Raw genomic sequence first — 19,772 nt, forward strand, 5'->3', positions numbered from 1 at the left:
CAACAACAAAACGCCAACTACAGTATATCACATTTGGTATAACAAGCAAAAAAAAATGTCTGTATGAGAACTAATAAGGAGAATTCAAGAAATAAATCTAAGAAAAGATGTGTAAAAACTGCATGGAAAAGCATACTAAGTAGTATGTTCAAGAGTATAATTGCACCAGTCTTCCCCAAATGAAATCAGTAAAATTTCAGTAAATACCCATGGGTTCTTCATAAAATTAAAACAATGTAACCTTCAAATGTATAACCCGGAATCATAAAAATATAACATTGAATGAGTAAGTTATACAAGGAAAAATTCTAATATCATTTCATAAACACAAAATAATATGCATTGTCATGGATTCATACACATATAATAGTAATAGTGTAAAATTTGGATGGGAATGTTAAATATCAAATTAAAGAGTGGTTACTGAAGGAAAGGGCCATGCAATCGGGGTTTCAGTTTAAGTATAATCCTTTATTTCTCAAATGAGTGGCGGATACAAAGGTGTTTGTAAATTACTCCCTAGTCTTTAAATGCTTTCTGTATGTTTTAATATTGTACAAAACTACAGAGTGCCTTTTATTTAACCATTTAATAGCCTGCTCCAAGTGTTACTGGGCCAGCAGTTTGTGGATGCACTGACCATCCCAGGCGAAGCTCAGGCAGGTGCGAAATGTTTAAGATACATCCTGTTATCTTATAAAAATTAATGAAAAAGTACTCAATTGTTGGTCATTCTGTATTTAAATAATTGGACTGGTAAGTAGTTAAAAAGCATATTATTTCTTTTTGTTTTTCTTTCAATACCAAGAATCAAACTCAAGGCCTCATGCTTGCCAGGCAGGCGCTGCGCCACTGAGCTAAATCCCCAACCCAAGCATGTTATTTATTATATGACCCAGCTCAGAAGTTCCCAAACACCAGCCCAATAGTGACATCAGCCATACCCGAGGTACTTGTTAAAAAGCACAGATCAGTAGCTATCCCAAGACCAGGAGGGAAGCCACATGACCCCAGAGCACTCCCACATTTGTAAACTCTTAGTAATCCCTGGCTATGTTAGTAGCCAATCCATTAACTACACTACTTTCAATGTGATAATGAGATATTCAAATGCTTCGATATTTAATCGCTTTCCAATTGATGTGTCTCAAATGGATTCTAATTTAAAGGCAAAACACTACCTAAACTAAAGAGATGGAGCCTAGTGGGAGGGAAGTCAGGTCACCAGGAATATGCCCTTAACGGGGATCACGGGACTCCAACTCCTCCCTCTTCTTCTCTACTCTGCTACGTGCTCCATACCATGATGTGCTACCTCACCACAGGCCCAAAAGCAATGGGGACAACTCGCTATGGACTCCAAAGCTGTGAGCCAAAATAAACCTCTTTGGAAGTGGACTCACAGATACTTGTGTTATGGGGATGGAAAGTTAACATTCTCTCCTCTCTCCCAGTATCATATTCCCTGTCTCTCATATACACACATGCACGCATGCACACACACTTACTTTCCCCAAATAGTTCAGAATTACAACTTAAAAACCAGAGATTATCTGGTTTGAGACGACATAGATCTACTGGGCGCTCAAAGCATTAACACAGAAGGACTCACTCACCAGGGCTTTCTACTCGCTTATAGTGGTAGGGGTTGATGCAGACCTCCTTCTGCTTGGAACCAAAAGGAAACTCGCAGCACTCCAGTGGTTTTAGTTCATGGTGGCTCTGAAGGTCAGGCCAGCGCCACACACGGCAGTAGATGACGTGAGGCAGCCCCTTCCGGTGGGAGACCTGCAGCCTGCCATCCAGGGAGCGGGGAATGGTGACACAGTTACTTGGCTGCCCTGGGCAGCTCAGGGCCTTTTCCAGTTCCTCCATGGCACCTTTCTTTTTCTTCAGTTTTTTCACCAAAGCATCAACAGCTTTCTCTGCCCACTTTTCTTCCTCATCACCCTGTTTCCACCCAAGGAGTCTCTTCACAGCTGGGCTTGTGAAGGAAAACAAACTTGTCACATTCATAATGACCGCACGCGTTACAAGCTCCTCAGATATGTGAGCCAAAGGGGTCTCCAATGCAAAAGGACCACAGGAGAGGCGTCAGGTATTCACATAGGCTTCTCTTTAGCTTCTCAGTCTGCAGTCCTAAAAAGCAGAAATTACCATTCCCAGTCTTCTATAAAGTAATCCAAAATCAGCACCTAGAAACAAAAAAAAAAAAGAGAGAGAGAGAGAGAGAGAAATGTTTAGCAATCACCTCTTCCATAGAAGCATAATTAATTATTATGTGCCAGGTAACTTAATACTCTTATGCACAGGTTATGTACAGGTGGTCCCGAGTCTGTGATGGTTGACTTCATGAAGTTTTTACTTTACATTGGGTTTACAGGGAGGCATCCCCCTCCTCACTTGAGCAGCATCTGAGTTATAGTATGTTGTGGACTGAACTATGTTTCCTCCAGATTTTTCTACTGGAGCCCTAGCCGCCAGCATGACTGCACTGGGAGACAGAATCTTTCAAGTTGTGAGGCCATGAGAGTGGGGCTGTAATGCCCTAGGACTGGTGGTCTTTGAAGAGAACTCTGCCTGAGATGCAGAAGCACATATCAGATGAGGTTTCTCCCAAACAAAGAAACTGGAAAATAAAAAGTCAGTTTCTGAAAAGCACCAAAAAGCAGCTAAGAAAAAAAAAAAAAAATGTAAAAAGCCAAGTTCCTGAGAAAGGATAAGCAAAGAACTCAGCTGAGCATTCTTCACTTCTTTTCCTCTGAAGGCAGTGCCAATGCCTGTGGCATACACAATAAGGGATCTAGTAGTCAGGAGCAAAGTAGCCAGTAAGAGGCTAAACGCTAAAGAAGCTAAGCTGAGCTGCCAGCAGTTTCCCAGTACTGAGAACGGAAACAGCATAATACCCCCAAATGAGGATCACCTTAATCTTGGACCAGATCAAAGTGATGGGTATCACTAATGGCGTGGCCAAAAAACCAAAAAACAATAAAACTCTCTCCTGAGAGGAGAAAACATCCTCCTGAGCTTCTGTAATGTTTCCCCCAACAAGGTACAGCATCAACCAAACGTCCCAGGCATACAGAGAGGGGACAGAGTGTCCAGAGTAAACCAGAACGGACCCAGATCTAAAGATGTGGTCCAGATACAAACTTTAAAATATTAACAATTATTAATATGTCAAGAAAATAGAAGACAAGATTGAAGATTTTAAGAGAAAGTGGAATATATACAAAAGAATGAACTAAAAATTCTTGAACTGAGAATTATAGTAACAAGGTCTAAATAGCAGGCTAGTAAAAGTAGAAAAAAAAAGATTAGTGAACTAGAGGATGAGTAAAAAATGTTCATATTAAAGAAAGTTTTTTTAAGAAAAAGAATAGCTAGAAAACAACTGATTAGATGTAGTAGATAGGCCAAAAACGGTCCACTACCATATAACAGGAGTCCTAGAAGAGAAAAGCCTATGGCTGAAAAAGCCTCTGGCCAAAGGTTTTTCAAAACTGCTGAGTCCACAACAACAACAAAAGATACAACTTTCAATGTGTCATATCACAAATCGCTGAAACTTAAAAATACGATTAATCCAAGGAACATAAGAACAGTAGAGGAGCAAATAACACATAAGACAAAAATCTTTTAAAAGACACACAACCAGCAAGGCAAAGTGGCCCACCTGTAATCCTAGCTGAGATTTCAAGGCTGAGATAGGAGGATCACAAATTCAAGCCCACCCTGAGCAATTCAGTGACTTAACAAGATCCCACCTCAGTGTGGAGGCCCTGGTTTCAACCTCTAGCAGGGGAAGGTGGGTGTGTATGCGTGCACTCACACACACACACACACACACACACACACACACACACACAGTCTCTCTTTAGTAAGGCTGGCAGCTGACATTTCAACAGAAACAATGGAAGCGATGAAATGACACCTGCAACATACTACAGGTAAGTAAGTAACTGGTAACTTAAGAGTTCTACCCTTAAAGGGAGCACACACACACACACACACACACACACACACACATACCCTTCAAAAATCTTTAAAAAGCTTCAAAAATCAAAAGGACATACACACACACAAACCCTCAAACATCACTGTGAAACAAAGATGGTCTCTAATAAGCACATTCGGAAATAAAAGCTTGCTAGTGGATTGACACTACAAGAAACACAAACAGGAACTCCTCAGGCCAAAGGATTTTAGAAGGACTACAGAAAAAACCAAACCAAACCAAACCATGCTCCTTAAGGGTAAAGGTTAAACGTAAAGGAATACTAATTATACAAACTATAATAGAAAATGTTTTGTCATGTTAAAAATACATGGAAGATTAAAATAATGGCTAAAAGCAAAAGAAGCAAAAAAAGGCAAGTTAGTGTTCTAAGGTTCCTGTTTCATCCAGGCCATAAAGCATTAATTTTTAATTTCATGTAATACAGTAACAACTGAAAGAATAACTTAAAAACTACAACAAGCTAATAAAGGAAGTAAAAATATGGAATTCTTAAAAATATGATTAATCCAAGGGGCCGGGGATTTAGCTCAGCGGCATAAGCGCCTGCCTTGCAAGCAGGCAGTCATGAGTTCGATCCCCGGTACCGATAAAAAGGAAAAAGACAAAAAAAAAAAAAAAAAAAAAAATATATATATATATATATATATATATGATTAATCCAAACAACATAAGGACAATAGAGGAGCAAATAATAGATAAGAAATTTAGATCTAACCTCAAAAGTGCTAATAATTATATAACTACAAACAGAGGAAAATATGACAAAAGATGAGAGTAGAGATGGAAATTATTACTTAATTTACAAAAGATACACATTCAGTATAAGACTATAGAAAAACAAAGGTAATGGAAAATACATATGATGTACATTCTAACCAGAAGGCCAACACAGCAATCGATTTGAAGTAAGTCTTTAGAATAGGAAACATCGCCAGAAATTAAGAAATGCTGAAGAAGTGATCTACCATGTAGATATCACAACTTCAAATTTTTAAGTGAGTCTCCATATACATAAAGCAAAATCTAAAAGAATTAAAATGACAAACAGGCAAACCCACAAAATCCTACTGGGAGACTGATATGGTAACTGAAAAATTAAACAAAAATTGATAGAATAGTAAAAAGTTTAAAAATTCGATCAAGCTCATGTATGCTGCTCAGTGGAATTCAATATTAGTAGAATAGGTAGTATTTTCAAGTATATATGGAATATTTACCCAAACCAACCATATACAAAACAAACCTCAACATGTATCAAAAAAGTCAAATTACACAGGATACCAAGATCATCTGAGCTTAGTACAAGTAAGAAATCAATAAAAAATATTGGCACTGAATGGTTAATAACCACACTTGTTTAACCCATGAGTCAAGAAATTACAGTGGTGACAAAATATTTTTAACTGAATGATTACAAAAATGTGACATCCAAAACATGACAAAATATAGGATGTGGCTTCCATCATAATTAGGGGAAATTTCAGAGCTTACATTCATAGATTAGAAAAAAGCTGAAAATTAACATTCTCATAAGTATTTACCACAAAAGGGGGAAAACAGTGAATCAGACCCAGAGAAAATACTTAAAAAAGGACAGCAGAAACTTGGGAAAAAGAAGAGAAAAATTTGTATAATAAAAGTTCATTCTCTGAGAGTATTAGTAAAATCATACAAGCCCTTAGCCAGGACTGAACCAAAAACGACAGAACTAAGAGCAACAAATAAAATGGGAGAAATCATTACCGATCCTCATATTTTAAAAGATAATGATTTACAAACATGTCACAGTAAATTGTGCATTTATGACTACACTGTGATAATCTACATCTCTGTAATCCTCACTAGAGGAAAACCGCAGAAGAGCTCTTACTTTCTCCTTTCTTTGTAGCTTAGCTCAATAAATGTTTGACAACTGACTTTGTTTCATGAAGAACTTTGATGACCAGATAGGAGATTCAACTTCATTCGGCAGGGTATAGGGCAGTGGTGGTGAACTTACTGCATGCATGCCACAGCAGGCTGTTTATCTCAGAAAGCTCTAAGAAGTTCACCATCCCTGCTATAAGGCAGTTAGTTTTCTTTTTAAAAGAACTTCACCTAAATTTCTAGTTATTCTGAAGCTGATCTTGTTTGGTTTTTAATAGAAAAGGAAAAAGAAATCAAAACCGTGCTATTACAAAAGTCACACTTGGATACAGTGTACCTACTGATATGTAAATCTACTCTAAAGATTAGTTTTGTAAAAGAACAAGAAAGACAACTTTCTTCTAGCTCTCTAATAATAATTCCTAGGATCTATATTTCTTCCTGTTCTAAAGGTCCTTTTCTTCTTCTCTGCAAATGGCTTTGTAATATTTTACCAGTGATTTTCAAATAAAGGGGGTTAAGCTTATATCAAAATCACTTGGTGCTATTTGGAACTCTGATGAAAGTCTGTTACGTAAGACAAGTGTTCTGGGGGTGGCATGTAATGACCACTACTTCAGAGCTTTGTTTCAGCTCTTCAAGATGACACACATTCAGCAAAGCCCGCGTAGTGCCTGGCTCTGAGCTAGACATGGGGACACTGGGCAAAGATGTCCAATCTCCTGGAGGAGCTCAGAGTTCAAAGGAAGAGCTACGATGCAAATAACTAACTCTCAAAAGCAAGTTGCAGCCTGCGTGGCAAGCCTAGAGGACTGCCGAGATGTCTCACTAGAGGATCTCTAAGACTTCAGCCAGAAGAGATGCTGTGACTGTGGCAAGGTCAACCATGGGCACAAGGAATGGGGGATGAGGCTTTGGCACTGTACATTTGCACACCACTAAGCAAGCCCAGATAAATGTTATAAATGCTAGGAAACAAGTGTAAACAATGCCATGGTCTGAAAGTTTACGTGCCCCCCCCCCAATTCCTATGTTAAATTCCAAACCCCCAAGGTGACAGTATTAGGAGATGGGACTTTGGAAGGTGATTTAGATAATGAGGGCAGGGCCCTCAGAGATAGGATGACTCTTACAAAAGACTCCTGAGTAATCTCACCTCCTTCCCACCTTGTGAAATTACAGTCAGAGGAGGCCATCTGGGAGGAAGTGGCCCTCTCCAGACACCTATCTGCCAAAGCCTTGATGTTGGACTTCCAGACTTCAAGGACTGTAAGAAATAAATTTCTGGTGTTTATAAATCACCCAGCCTATATATTGTTACAGCAACCTCAACTGACTGAGATAAATGTAATACAGTGCAGAAAGAAGAGAACAATTAATACTATAGACTAGAGAAAATATCAGACAAACCATACAGGATGAGCAGAATTTTGCAAAACAACACAGCTTATTTCATGACTGTTTAATAAGCGTTTTACATCTACTAATTAATCTTACCAACAAACTCTCTGAAGTAACGACTATCATTTTCCTCATTAAAAAAAAAGTGAGATATTGAAAAGTACAATGCCTTTGTTCAAAGGTAAGTTTGCAACTATATGTAGCAGAGCTAAGATTTGAATCCATTTTCCCTGGATTTTTAAAACACTTTTCAACAATGCTACTTCTAACAGACACATGAAAGCATCCACAGGATTAGGTGTGGTGGAGAGGACAGGAGGCTGGACTGGGGCAGGAACAGGACTATGAGGGCCTCCGCCATAGCCTGCCCGTGAAGAGGGAGAGGTTTTTGCATACAGTACCCACTGATCAGGTCTAAGTTCTGGAAGGAGAGCAAAAAGCAGCATCTTCACTCCACACAGAAAGAAAAGGAGAGGGGCCACTGGGTAGAAAATTCCCCAAAATACTAAAAAGTAAAGCGAAAGGATCACAAACTTCTGTGTATAAACATCACAGATGAAACAAAATGCAGGCTGATGGCTACTTTTTGTCTTTTTCAGCCAAGCGTTTTTTACATGCAAGTCAAACATGCAACCTCCCTCCAAAGGAATGCAAATGAGCCCATGATACTATGGCCTTGGCCAGACGACTAGCTTTTTTCTGTCCCTTTTTTGCACTTCCTGCCTTAGATTATGTCAAAAGCTAAGTGGCCTTATCAGTTTAAAGTGCAAAATAAAAACATGAGTCAGCAAACAGAGATTTCCTTTCCTCTTGTCAAACACAAATATTTAACACTGATGAAGAAAGGCATTTGTCCAGTAAAGAACATCCCATGAAGGCTTTAAGAATAACGGACTCTTCATTCCAACTGCCTTTCTTTCAGGAATTTAAGGAACTGATCAAAGATGGAAAGGGAAAACAGATCACATAAAGAATTTCATTTATAAGAGAAAAAAAAGGAAACATAATAATTGGGAAATAGTCAAGTGAAATAAATATGTGTGCATCTTTTCAATGGAAAGCTATGTGGCCCTTAAAATTATGCTCACAAAACTATCCTGCATCAGAAAAAACCATAAGCATAATGTACAATGGTGTACAAAGCAGGAATAACCAAAATATTAAAAGTGCCTGAGTTTGGAAGATTAGTAGTGTCTCCTCTACTCATTCTCTAGTGAAAAATTAAAAATCAAAATTTTTGAAAAGCCTTAAATTTGCCAATTACAAAACAAGAAAAAGAGAACCCTCCCCAAATCCACATCAATTCATGACTATACACTCTGCTTAGAACTCAGACTGGACTTCCAGTTCTGTAGAAATAACCAAAATGTAGTTTAAAATGGCTTCTACACTCAGAAGCTTTTCCTATGAAGTCTTACTCATGAAAGGATTTCTAATAGTGCTACTCAAAGTGAAGAAAAATGACCTTATAATACTCTTTAAATGGCTAATTATGCAACTTATGTGGCATTCCTTATTATTAAAAGAAAAAAAATTAAAATACTTAACTGCTGTTACTTGCTCTGTGTTTAACAGAAGCCTAATTAGTCAAAGTACAATGGTCATTTTCTTCATCTTGGCCTCATCCAGTCAAGAAATATGTAGTTATTCAACTGACTGAAAACCCCGAATATCAACCTGCCACTCAGCACCTGGTGGATCCCAGATTCTCATAGGAAATTAATTCAATTTGTATCTGATGATGCAGGTGGCCCTCTGGAACTGTGGGTTCTTGTGTCCACGGATTCAACAAACAGCAGATAGAAGCATTTAAAAACCTGCAGCTGTACTGAACATTTATACTTTATACTTTTTCTTAACAGTGTCTTTTATTTACATAGAATCTATATTACATTAGGTATCCTAAGTAACCTAGAGGTGATTCAAACTATACCAGAGGATATGCATCAGTTATAAAACTCTGTGCCATTTTGTATAAAGGATTTACGCATCCTGCAGACTTTGGTCTCAAGGTTCCTGGAACCAATCCCTCACAGATGACTACACCTTCAATAAAACAATTGGGGGAAGGGAGAAAATATGACCAAACACCATCAGCTTAAGACAAGAGGCAGTTTTACAATTCTTGGACTGGCACGGAAACCAACAGACCAGACAAAATGAATGACCCTATTAAATATTAATGGGATAATTAAATTATTCAAGAAGATAAACAAAACATGGATCTTGAAAAGTGATTTAAGAAAAAAAATCAAAGACTCATACTACCTTTAAAAAGGCAACTGACAGAAGATAAACGATCTATTGTCAAGGAGGAAAGTGACTCATTTTTTTCCCTCCAGTTCTTGTTCTCTGGTTTATTACTCTTTTCTTAATTAATGTTGAAATATCATGGCATAAAGATCAAAAGAATTAAGGAGCTAAAGGTACAGGATATTGATTAACTTTACTTTGAAACTGTTTAACAGCTGGGTAAGTTATTCAAGAAAAAAAGGGCAACTTTATAAAAATTTTGTTTGATCTGTTTTTTTTAGGATACAAGTATTTCCAAGTAATTCAATAAGCCAACTATATACACATTTCCATACTTATACCACTAGCTACCTTCTTAAAAGAGATGATCTTCTATGAAAACAGAAGAAGCAAGACTTGACCTCCCAAAGCAGACAGATCTACAGTGTAGATTCAGAGTGATCATGGGCAAACTGTAATAAATTCTAAACTTCAGTGATTTTAATATATAAAAGCAACTTTGTTATTTACCTCACCAGATGCCAGAGATGTAAAATACCTCAATGACATGATTTATAATCAGTAGCAATCTTAGTACTATGGAAAGGTACAAGTAAGCCATCCTAACATCCTGTTTTAGATAGGATTCAAGCCCTGCTGAACTAATTCTTATCTCCACTGAGATGATTAAATTAAAACTTCAAAAAGGTCAAAAGGCAGTATATATACCAAGAGATGTGTACTGTAACTTTTATTACTCCAAAAGGAACTACTTTTTAACCTGCTTGGTTTCCCTTAGGTACTAAAATTTTAATTGCATACTTTTAACAAAGGCATAATTGTCCAAACAAAGCCTAAAGAGGTTTTATACAGAGATCCTCTCAAAATTCCTGACACTCACTGAAACCATAATTAATAAGACACTAAACACTACAGATTAAGGTTAAAAAAACTTAAAATGATGAAAGCTGCAAAAATTTTTTCCTGGGACATAATGCCAGTAAACATTTTAAAACAGAAAAAGCAACCTATTATTAATTCAAGAATTGCACTGACTGAGCTTTGTTAGTAAGAGTAAGGAGAATTCACAAAATGGGGATGAAAATTTTAATCCTAAACTCATGTCTGTAACAAATCAATCTACTAAATTAATCAGAAGTTCAGGTGAACTGAGAGTTTGAAACTTTCGATAAATCTAAAACAGCTATTACTTTAAAATGGAACAGCAGACATGGCCATGAGACTAGTCCAGTAGAATTGGCCTCTGCTCACACCTGCAGATAGAGAAACCAGCTGACGGGCTGGTAATAAAGCAAAGTGGGGACAGTGCTCAGGCACAAGCAGGAGACGTCTGTAACCGGTGCCCAAATACACGACTGATGAGGTGGGAGAGGTTACTGTACAACTCCTTAAGGAAAATGATACATCTCTAATCTTAAGGCAGGAAGGAAAAAAAAAAAGGACAATTTAAAAATTGCTATACAAGTCCAATGTAATGATATGAATATAAAAACAGATCTAGTTATTCAGTCTCACAAAATAAAGCAGAAATGCTCTGTGCTATGGTTTCAACAAATAATCTCAAATTCTTCCTTCCCCCAGCGACTCCAATTAGAAATGAAGCTGGTTTGAGTATCTGTATTGTAGGAATAAACAGGTATTGCAACCCTTTCTCCTATTTAAAAATAATAGTCAACTTTTAATATTTTCCCATCTGAAACTACCTCAAATATAGCTAAGGAAGATTCACCAAAATAAGGGGGAAAAAAACCCTAAAAGAAAAATGGAGGTGGAAAAAAGCTCTCTCAATTAGAAGCCCTACAAATTCTAATTCATGTTCTAAAGTATTTCATTGCTAGAAAGTTAGGTTAAGATAAACTCTGCATCAAGTCCTCAGCAAAAGAAAGTATCTAATCCAAACTCCTACACAAGCCATGGAAGTATCAGGAAAGAGCACCTTTGCTCCTGGCCAGGGCAGCATCCACGACTGCACCGGGCCAATGACTCCCTACCCTCCAGACCTACACACAGGACTGAGGACGCACGGTATCCAGTTTGCTTTTTTCCCTTTCAAAACAAACAAACAAAGCGTTTTCCACATACAGTCTTCTAAATCTGGAGAAGGAAGGGCTAAGCTTTGAAAACCCAGATCAGTGCACTAATCACTACATCTTCAAAGCACAACTGAGACCGCTGCTGCAGTGTGGAGCTGGGCAGAGAGAAGGGGCCAGGCATCATGGGAATCAAAAGCTAAAGGAATAATGTGTAAACTTCGAACTCCAGCTTAATGCTTATAATAAATTCAAATGATTTCAAAGCCAAATGATTTCAAAGCAGCATACCCTTGACCAAAAGGAAACAGTTTATGTATGTCATAATTATGTGAATTTCCCAGGATAACTACTGTTGATACATTTAGTTGCACCAAATAAATATCTTAATATTTTTTTCAATGTATTAGAAAATTAAAAAATTCCTCTTTCTTCTGGTTATACTCTCCTAGTCATCCGTCCATTTTGACTAACCTGGGTGGTTTACAGAGCACCTAGTTAATATTTTTTTGGTCATAGAAATTCCCTGTGGAATAGCAGGTGTCAGTTCTGTTGTCTCATTAGATGATTACTACTGTAGGCAGTAATTATCCTGTAAGGATTAGTGGCAAACAAAATTTGTCTTACTGTCCCCACCTTTGACAAACAACTTGGCTTTCCTCTTCTCCTCACCATTTCCTCTAAAAGTCATACAACATTCCTTAACCCAAACGAGTCCACATTCTCCCATCATAAATGTAATGGGAAGCTGTCCTCCAGGATGCAGTGACGCTGCAGGGATCTCTGACAAATCCCATCTCTGTTCTCGTCAACTCCAATGACTAAGTGTGCTGACTCCTCAAATGCAGGAAAGACCAAAGTCCTGCCGGGGATGTGGCTCAGTGGCACAGTGCCTGTCTGGCAAAATGAGGCCCTGAGTTCAATTCAAAACAAAATAAATTAAAAAAAAAAAAAGACCTTTGGTATTTTAAAATATAATTCTATTGATGATACAAGGAAAAAGTCTATGATAGTTGTCTACTAGAATAAACCATCCTGCTGGAATTGAGATCACCTTGGGAGTAGCAATTTTACAGACTGCAAAGAAGGCTACATGTGGTAAACAGGTGGACAGTTGTGTGGAGTCATGGTTAACAAGTCCAACTGTTTAATTGAGCTACTGCCTTACTGGGGACCCCTCACAGCAGTCCTTCAAGGTATCTATCTCTGCGTCCATTTCACCAAGAAATGTGAGACTCACAGGTTAATTTTCTCAATTCTAGTAAATCAAAATTTTAATCCAGGACTGACTGATAAATTTCATTAATTAGGCTTTTTAAAAAGTAATCTCAATGCCAAATTCCTATGTGAAAAAAGCATCAGCCACAACAAGGAAAAAACCTACCCACTTTATTTATTTATTTTTCTTACATAAAACTCCTGCTGTATTTCAATTTTTGGAACACATTTCTCTCTCTCCACTGACCTCGCAGGTGCTGTTTACGACAACAAACACGCACATCTGCAGGGCTGAGCCAGTGTACTCAACGCAGGACAGCCTGCCCCTCTCTCCCTAAATTTAGATCCCACAGCTTAGCTCCTAATTGCATAATTTAATCAGGACCCTCTAGAAGGGAAACACATCCATATTCATCACAGGCATCAAAGGAAACATCTTTACAAGTTACATCCTTTTGCAAACCAACATATGGTCTCACGATACTCTCCCAATTGTTGAACTCCTCCTCTGGGAAGAGCATGGAATTTTATTTCTTTTTATCACTTGAAAAAATCACTTCCCTCCTAATTCAGTAAAACTGGGTGGAGGCTATTTCCTTCACAGGTGAGAGAAATAAAACTTGTTGATCTGTCATTGTCAGGAATTTTATCGTTAACCATTTATTTTATGGATTTTCAAAAATGGAAACAAAAGACAGATTAAACCCAGAGCAAGAAATCAGGGCCAATTTGTCAGGCTTTCACATAAACTCCTAACATTTTTATCATTTTAGGACAGTTTCTAGATTAGAAAACAAGAATCTTTAACTTGAAAATGTTTGACCTCAGCTCTCCACTTCATAACTGTACTTAAAACAATTTCTCTGATTCAGTTTGCTTTTCCAAAAAATTCTGTCCTCCAGTGAGATAAGTGGTTCATGTAATAATTCATTATAAATATGTAAGACTGATTTAGAAATTAGTATATGCTGAATAACTCAAAAGTGTTGTATTTTATTAACAGAGCAGTACTGCAGATAAAGCTACTTTAGTGCTTTGTATATAAAAAATGAAATTTACATTTAATTTTTGTTTAGTGAAGTTCTAACTTTATTCCAAAAGAAAAAGGCTAGTTATAAGAAACAAGAGGCACTAGAGTTGTTCAGTTCCTCCAACAAATGCCTACTATGTGCTAGGAACTATGGGATACAGTACTGGAAGAGACAAGACAAATTTTTAAAGCTCATCAGGTCTACATTGTGGTGTTCCAGGAAGTCCTCACAGGACCCCACAAAAATATTCCTGGGGGGACAGGGACGGGATGTAAGCAGCTGTCCAACAAGCAAGAGGTCTGAGTATGGTCACAAAAAACAAACAAACCAAAAAGATACCAGGGGAAGCCTACAGATGAGCAGCAGGAGAAGATAAAGTGCGAAGGCCATTTAGCAATAGTGTGCCTGAAATGCTTGAGGAGCAGCAGGGAGTCCAATGTGGCTGGAATGCAGTCAGCCAGGAAGCAAAGGGAGATGAAGGTGGAGGGCTAAAGGGGAGACACCTGGAGCACATGCAGGGCCAGGGCACCTTCTGCTCCCACCAGGGCAGGGACCCACTGGGAGATTAGAACGGCTGGGAGCCACAGCCCAACCTGTGGTTCAAAGCATCCCTAAAGCTTGCAGCCTTGAGACCCAGAGAAGGATGCAGGACTGGAGCAGTGTAGGGGCAGCAGACAGGAAGCCAGGGCAATTAAGATGTTACAATTTTAGGGCTGCACATGGCAGAAATGGTGAGTTCTGAATGAATCCTGAAGGTATGTTAGATAACTAACCGTAAGTCAGAGAAATCTGTGTAATTTTTAGAAGTGCGAAGGGCCTTGTGATGCGGACTCAGACTGAAGCAGACAGGAGTAGCCCAAGAATGAGGACATGAGCAATATGCAGACAGTGCCTTCTAAGGGCTGAGGTCTTGTGGAAATCTGGGAAATCAATGGGTAGTGAGGAAACAACAAATGAGGAGGGAAGGGCAGTGGGTCCCACGTGACAGTCAAAGCAGGGTTCCTTCAAGGTAGAGAAAGGTCTGGGGCGACACTGAAGGGGATGGAGGGCTCTGAGAGAAAACAGAGAAGGCCTGAGGGGCAAGAGCATCTCAGAGGACACACCCTTACTCAGAGCTTCAACAAAGACCAAGTATCTACTAAATATGAAAAAGTAAGCCCACGGGCATGCACCACCATGAAAAATAAATGCAATCATTTTGTCTGCAGAAAGAAGCGACCGACTATTATGCACAGCCTGAGTTCTGTTCAAAACCACAAAGAGAAACAGAACTGTGTACATTATGCCACGAGGAAACAAAACTGAAAGCAAGCGGCCAACTCCAGGAGTGAGCTGGGCACAGGGAAGTGCAGGGAAGCTGAACACTTACACTTGTACCCAGGGACTGTTTTCACATTAAAAACCCCAATAATAAGAACAAACAAAAACCTATTAAGTATGTGAAAGATTTATTTTAGCCAGATGAGATGGCACATGCCCAGCAACTCAGAGGGCTGAGGCAGGAGGACTGCCAGTTTAAGGCTGGCCTCAGCTACTTAGTGAAATCTGGTCTCAAAATAAATTCAGAAAGGCAGCTTTCCACACCCTGGGTTCAATCCTCAGCATGGGAAAAAAATCTGCACAGCTCCAGAAAATAGCACCATGACCAAGAGGCACCAAGATTCATTTTTTTATAAAGAATAACCAAAATAGTATCTACAAGAGTAAAATACCATTGAAGTGGGCTCTTCAAAGAATTGACTCCAGCACACAGGGTTGGAATACATGAACTAATTCCAGAGGAATAGGATCTGGATTGGAATGCACTCTTATTAAGCAATTCAGCTGCATGACCAAAAATTCACTAAACAGAAAGGCAAGCTGCCTTCCCATTCAAGTCTCCTTTCCATTAACAACTCAAATATCCATCAAGATTTTCAATGCATAAATTTCTTACAAATAAAAAGAAAAGTTGGGGATGTCGCTCTTGGCACAGAGCCTGCCCAGCAAGTGCAGGATCGTGAGTTCGATTCCCAGTGCAATAAATAAATGCAAACATAGGAAACAAAAGTTCAATACTACTCAACTATGTTCAGGAGCAAGTTGGCCCTGTCTCTTCTGGTACATAAGCCTGCTATTTAGATGAATAAAATAACTTCTAAAAATCAAAGTTTATATAAGCCCTGAAACAAACACTGAGATAGTCAGATTCCACTCTCTTCAAATGGTATCAATGGCCTGCCACCTCAGAAGATAAACTGGACCAAACAGAAGAGCTCCTTTCCCATAAGTGTCAAAGAAGCAAAGGTTTTCACTGATTCTAGAGAAATAATGTTGCAGATGTAAGCAAGCACTGTCTACAGAATCCGGTGAGATTGGCACCCTAACTCTAGCCACTGCTGGCCTCTGACCCCATGTTCAGATCAGTCCTACCCAACAATTTTCCTAGAGTGACTTACTCATCACTGGGTCAGGCTGGAAAACGCCAGGTATGCTAAGAAGGCATCAGGACCCAACTTCTCCTGCTGTATGTGTTCACTTCTCAGAGAGCTTTAGTCTCCAAGAATTCTTTACTGAGCAAATTCTGCCACAGACACAAAGGTGAGGGGGGGGGGAGAAAATGAATATAATGCACTTCTCACCGATAAAGTTGGGGGAGTAGGACAGACTGTGATAAGGGTCCCAGGACAATGTTTGGGGTATGCATCTAAGGAGGAACACAGATGCAGGCAGGGTGGCCAACCCCTGTGCCTTCCTTTGCTACAACATCTCCTATGGTTTCAAAATGTTGTTGCTTTGGAACTTGCAATGCAAACACAAAGGCTCCAATCTGAAGACTCAGAAAGTCTGCCCCACTCTCACCACCAACTTCAAAGAGAATCTTGTATAGGTGGTTCTGTGGGAAACGCCACATAAATTTGTGGTTCCCATCAATTTTCAGCACAGGTCAAGTATTCAGAAAGAACCAGAACATACCCTCATCTCATTATCTCCAACACTGCTCTCCAGAAACACCAAGCACTTTTCATGCACCAGCATTCTTAATCCTTAGGAGAATCCTCTAAGGTAAATTCCATCTTAGAGGTGCCAACACTGAGTGACACAAAGGCAAGGAACTGGCCAAGACCGCCCATCCCCTGCTTCTCCTAAACCACCTCCTCCTCTGCGGAATAAAGCAGAACCAACAGACACAGGTTTTGCTTTAATCCCTTCCCTAATTTAGTTTTGTATTTGTTGTTGCTTTCCTTCTCAACATATTATGCTCACCTTCCTAGAACATGCAGAAACTGCAACTTATATCAAGGCAGCAAAATCAAACTCATTTTAATCCAAAGTTCAAATGAGTTTAAGAAGCGATAAGCTATAATTCAACAACAACAACAACAACAACAACAACAAAAACTGGCACTATTCCTTCACACCAACAGTCCATGCTGGGGTTCCACTCCTTTTTCATTGACAAATATGTGGAATATAAAATTAACTCCCTTTATGAAAGTCATTTTCTTTATATCCCCACTAGTTATTTATATTATAAAGAAAATGGTACAAAAATTACAGGCTCATGTTCTTGTTAGTGGTGACAATTTTCCAATCAAGGCAATGTGGAACAGATGACGGCTGCTCATGAGAGAATACTTCAAGAATTCTTTCAAGCATTCTATGTACGTAAGGCAAACAGGATTTGTCGTCACACCCAACACAGCTGTAAGTCACAGTGCTGCCTGCTCCCTCCACGATTCAGGTTCTGGGGATGCAGAGTAGAGGGCAAAGATAAGGCACTCCTGCTGCTGCAGATGCTAAGTGACACCAGCCTTTATCCCACCTGCCTCCGAAGCCACACCCCAAGGTTTCTCAAATGTAGCTTCACAGGAGTCCAGCAAAGCATCCCTGGCCTTATCCACCAGATGTCCATTGCACCCCCTCCCCAAAATGTTTCCCAGACACTGCCAGGTGGACCACAGCTGTAATCTACCATACTTTTCCTCTTTTCTCTAAGTAGGCTGAGTATCACGGTCCTCAGCAGTTTGGTTTCACTGAACTTCTAGAGTTGCAGATTCAAGGAATTGCTAGTTCTTTCAAGAAAAAAGAGAAAGCTATCAAACTCCTATCTTTTCTAACTCTCTTCTCCACAAACAAAAAGGAGCCAGTCAGTCAATCCTCAGCATTTAAACAGTGTGCTTCAATCACTTACAAGATCAAACTCTGCAGGCACTGCTGAGAATGAAAGAAAGACACGCGTGGCTCATACCCACAACACACCCTATGCATCTCCTGCTAGGTTTTTCAAAACACCAGCACAGAAAAGTACCTGCTGTGTTTCAGGCCAACGGCTCTTCACACTGTTGTGTATCCTGGTGGCGCTTTTCCAAAGCTCCCTGCTCTAACCCCGCAATGGCTCCTGGGGCTGGGCCGGCCACTTCTGTGATGCTAACTGTTCATGGGACACTGAGGTGCAGATGGGGTGGAAACCACTGTGCAGAGGAACACACTAACACGAAGATCACAAAGGCAATGTCCATACCCTCGAGGGACTGAGTCCAGAGAATATGGTTTGTGAATTAAAAGGTGTCAGAGCTGAAGCCAGACTAGCCAAGCAGGTTAGTACAGCTCCTCAAAGTGATGAGATCCTCAGCCCACATCCTACAGTTATGATCTCTTATCCTAACTTCACCAAACTCTGTAAGAGATGTACAGTGAATACACAGACTAAATAACACGCTGACACAATAAACTCAGTTTGAAAAGGAGGCAGGAAGTAAAAGCTCTACCAACTGCAAGAAAACTTCTCTCCTAATCCCTTGATTTTCTGAGACTATTCCAACTCTGGGTTGCAAATAGTCTCTCAAATTCAGACTATGTAACGTTAACAAGCATGGTTTATCTTCTAACTTTTCATAGTTATCATCATCTCTTCTTACCAGATAGCCTGCTCCTTTAAGGGAAAGACCATCTTTACATATTTTTTTGCTCATTGTACACACAGCCAGATCCTGGGTACACAGCAGAGCTGCATGAGATATTTGCTGAATACTGACTTAAAAAGTGATACCCCACATCAAGGATATACCAGTGTGTGTGTGTGTGTGTGTGTGTGTGTGTGTGTTACTGTGGACTGAGCTCAAGGCCTTCAAACGGAGCTACATCCCAAACCCTTCTTTTTTTAAGACAGGATCTTGCCAAGTCACTGAGTTGCCCAGGCTGGGCTCAGACTTCATGAACCTCCTGTCTCGGCATCGCAGGGCACCAGAATTACAGGCACACACCCAGCTAGGATGGGCTGTTTTTAAAGGAAGCTTTTCTAGAATGCAGAACATCTTATCCCACATAATTTATCAACTCTCTACTGTTTAAATGAAACAAATGCCACACGGTTTTCGTGCCAATCACTTAAATGATAATCAAGTTAACTGTGTTCACACTTAATAGAAAAAATGTAAAACCAATTCAACATTCCTTCCAGCTTGAACAAACGAAACTGAAGTGCTCAGCACACAAACATCAATACAGGAAAATAAAGAGGTTGTTACTAATTGAGCCAGACAGCAAAGGTAACAATAGGCAAAAAGCAAAACAGGAAGCCGTAAATGGACAAAATGCCAAGCTATATACTATCAGCAGTCCTGAGTTTAAGAAAGGGTAAATGTGCAATCTCTGCAGCAACATTCACTGCGTCATTACTGCCCATCATGAAGAGCAACTGCAACGCGATGGCGTTCCCAGCATTCCTCTTCCTCGCAAACTCCTCAAGAGTGTGAGTCACAAGTCCGCGCTGTGCAGCGCACCTACCACCCACCGGTCACTCATCAGAAAGGACTTAGGAACAGGGGGGATGGTGGCAGGTCAGGAGGCAAGCACGCAGGCGAGACTTCTAACTCCCACCCTGAGATACTGTCAGGTCAGTTAAACGAAAGGAGACTGGGGGGCAGCTTCCAGTCTGTCCAGGGGCCAGGTAAGCGCTAACGTGAGCAG

The 19,772-nt window shown here is 39.6% G+C and overlaps 1 protein-coding gene across 2 annotated transcripts in view; it reads right to left on the minus strand.

Moving 5' to 3' along the window:
* Smad1 (SMAD family member 1) overlaps positions 1-19,772 on the minus strand; it is a 74,137-nt gene that overhangs the window by 44,044 nt on the left and 10,321 nt on the right. For both annotated transcript variants that reach the window (XM_063260818.1, XM_063260819.1), the window contains exon 2: positions 1,617-2,195. In XM_063260818.1, the coding sequence (XP_063116888.1) occupies positions 1,617-2,016 (400 nt within the window). In that variant the 5' untranslated portion in view covers positions 2,017-2,195. The remainder of the gene's footprint in view (positions 1-1,616; positions 2,196-19,772) is intronic.

The sequence above is a fragment of the Cavia porcellus genome, unplaced genomic scaffold, assembly GCF_034190915.1.
Source record: "Cavia porcellus strain 051 isolate PalLab524CR breed Dunkin Hartley unplaced genomic scaffold, mCavPor4.1 scaffold_14, whole genome shotgun sequence".
NCBI classification, from domain to species: domain Eukaryota; kingdom Metazoa; phylum Chordata; class Mammalia; order Rodentia; family Caviidae; genus Cavia; species Cavia porcellus.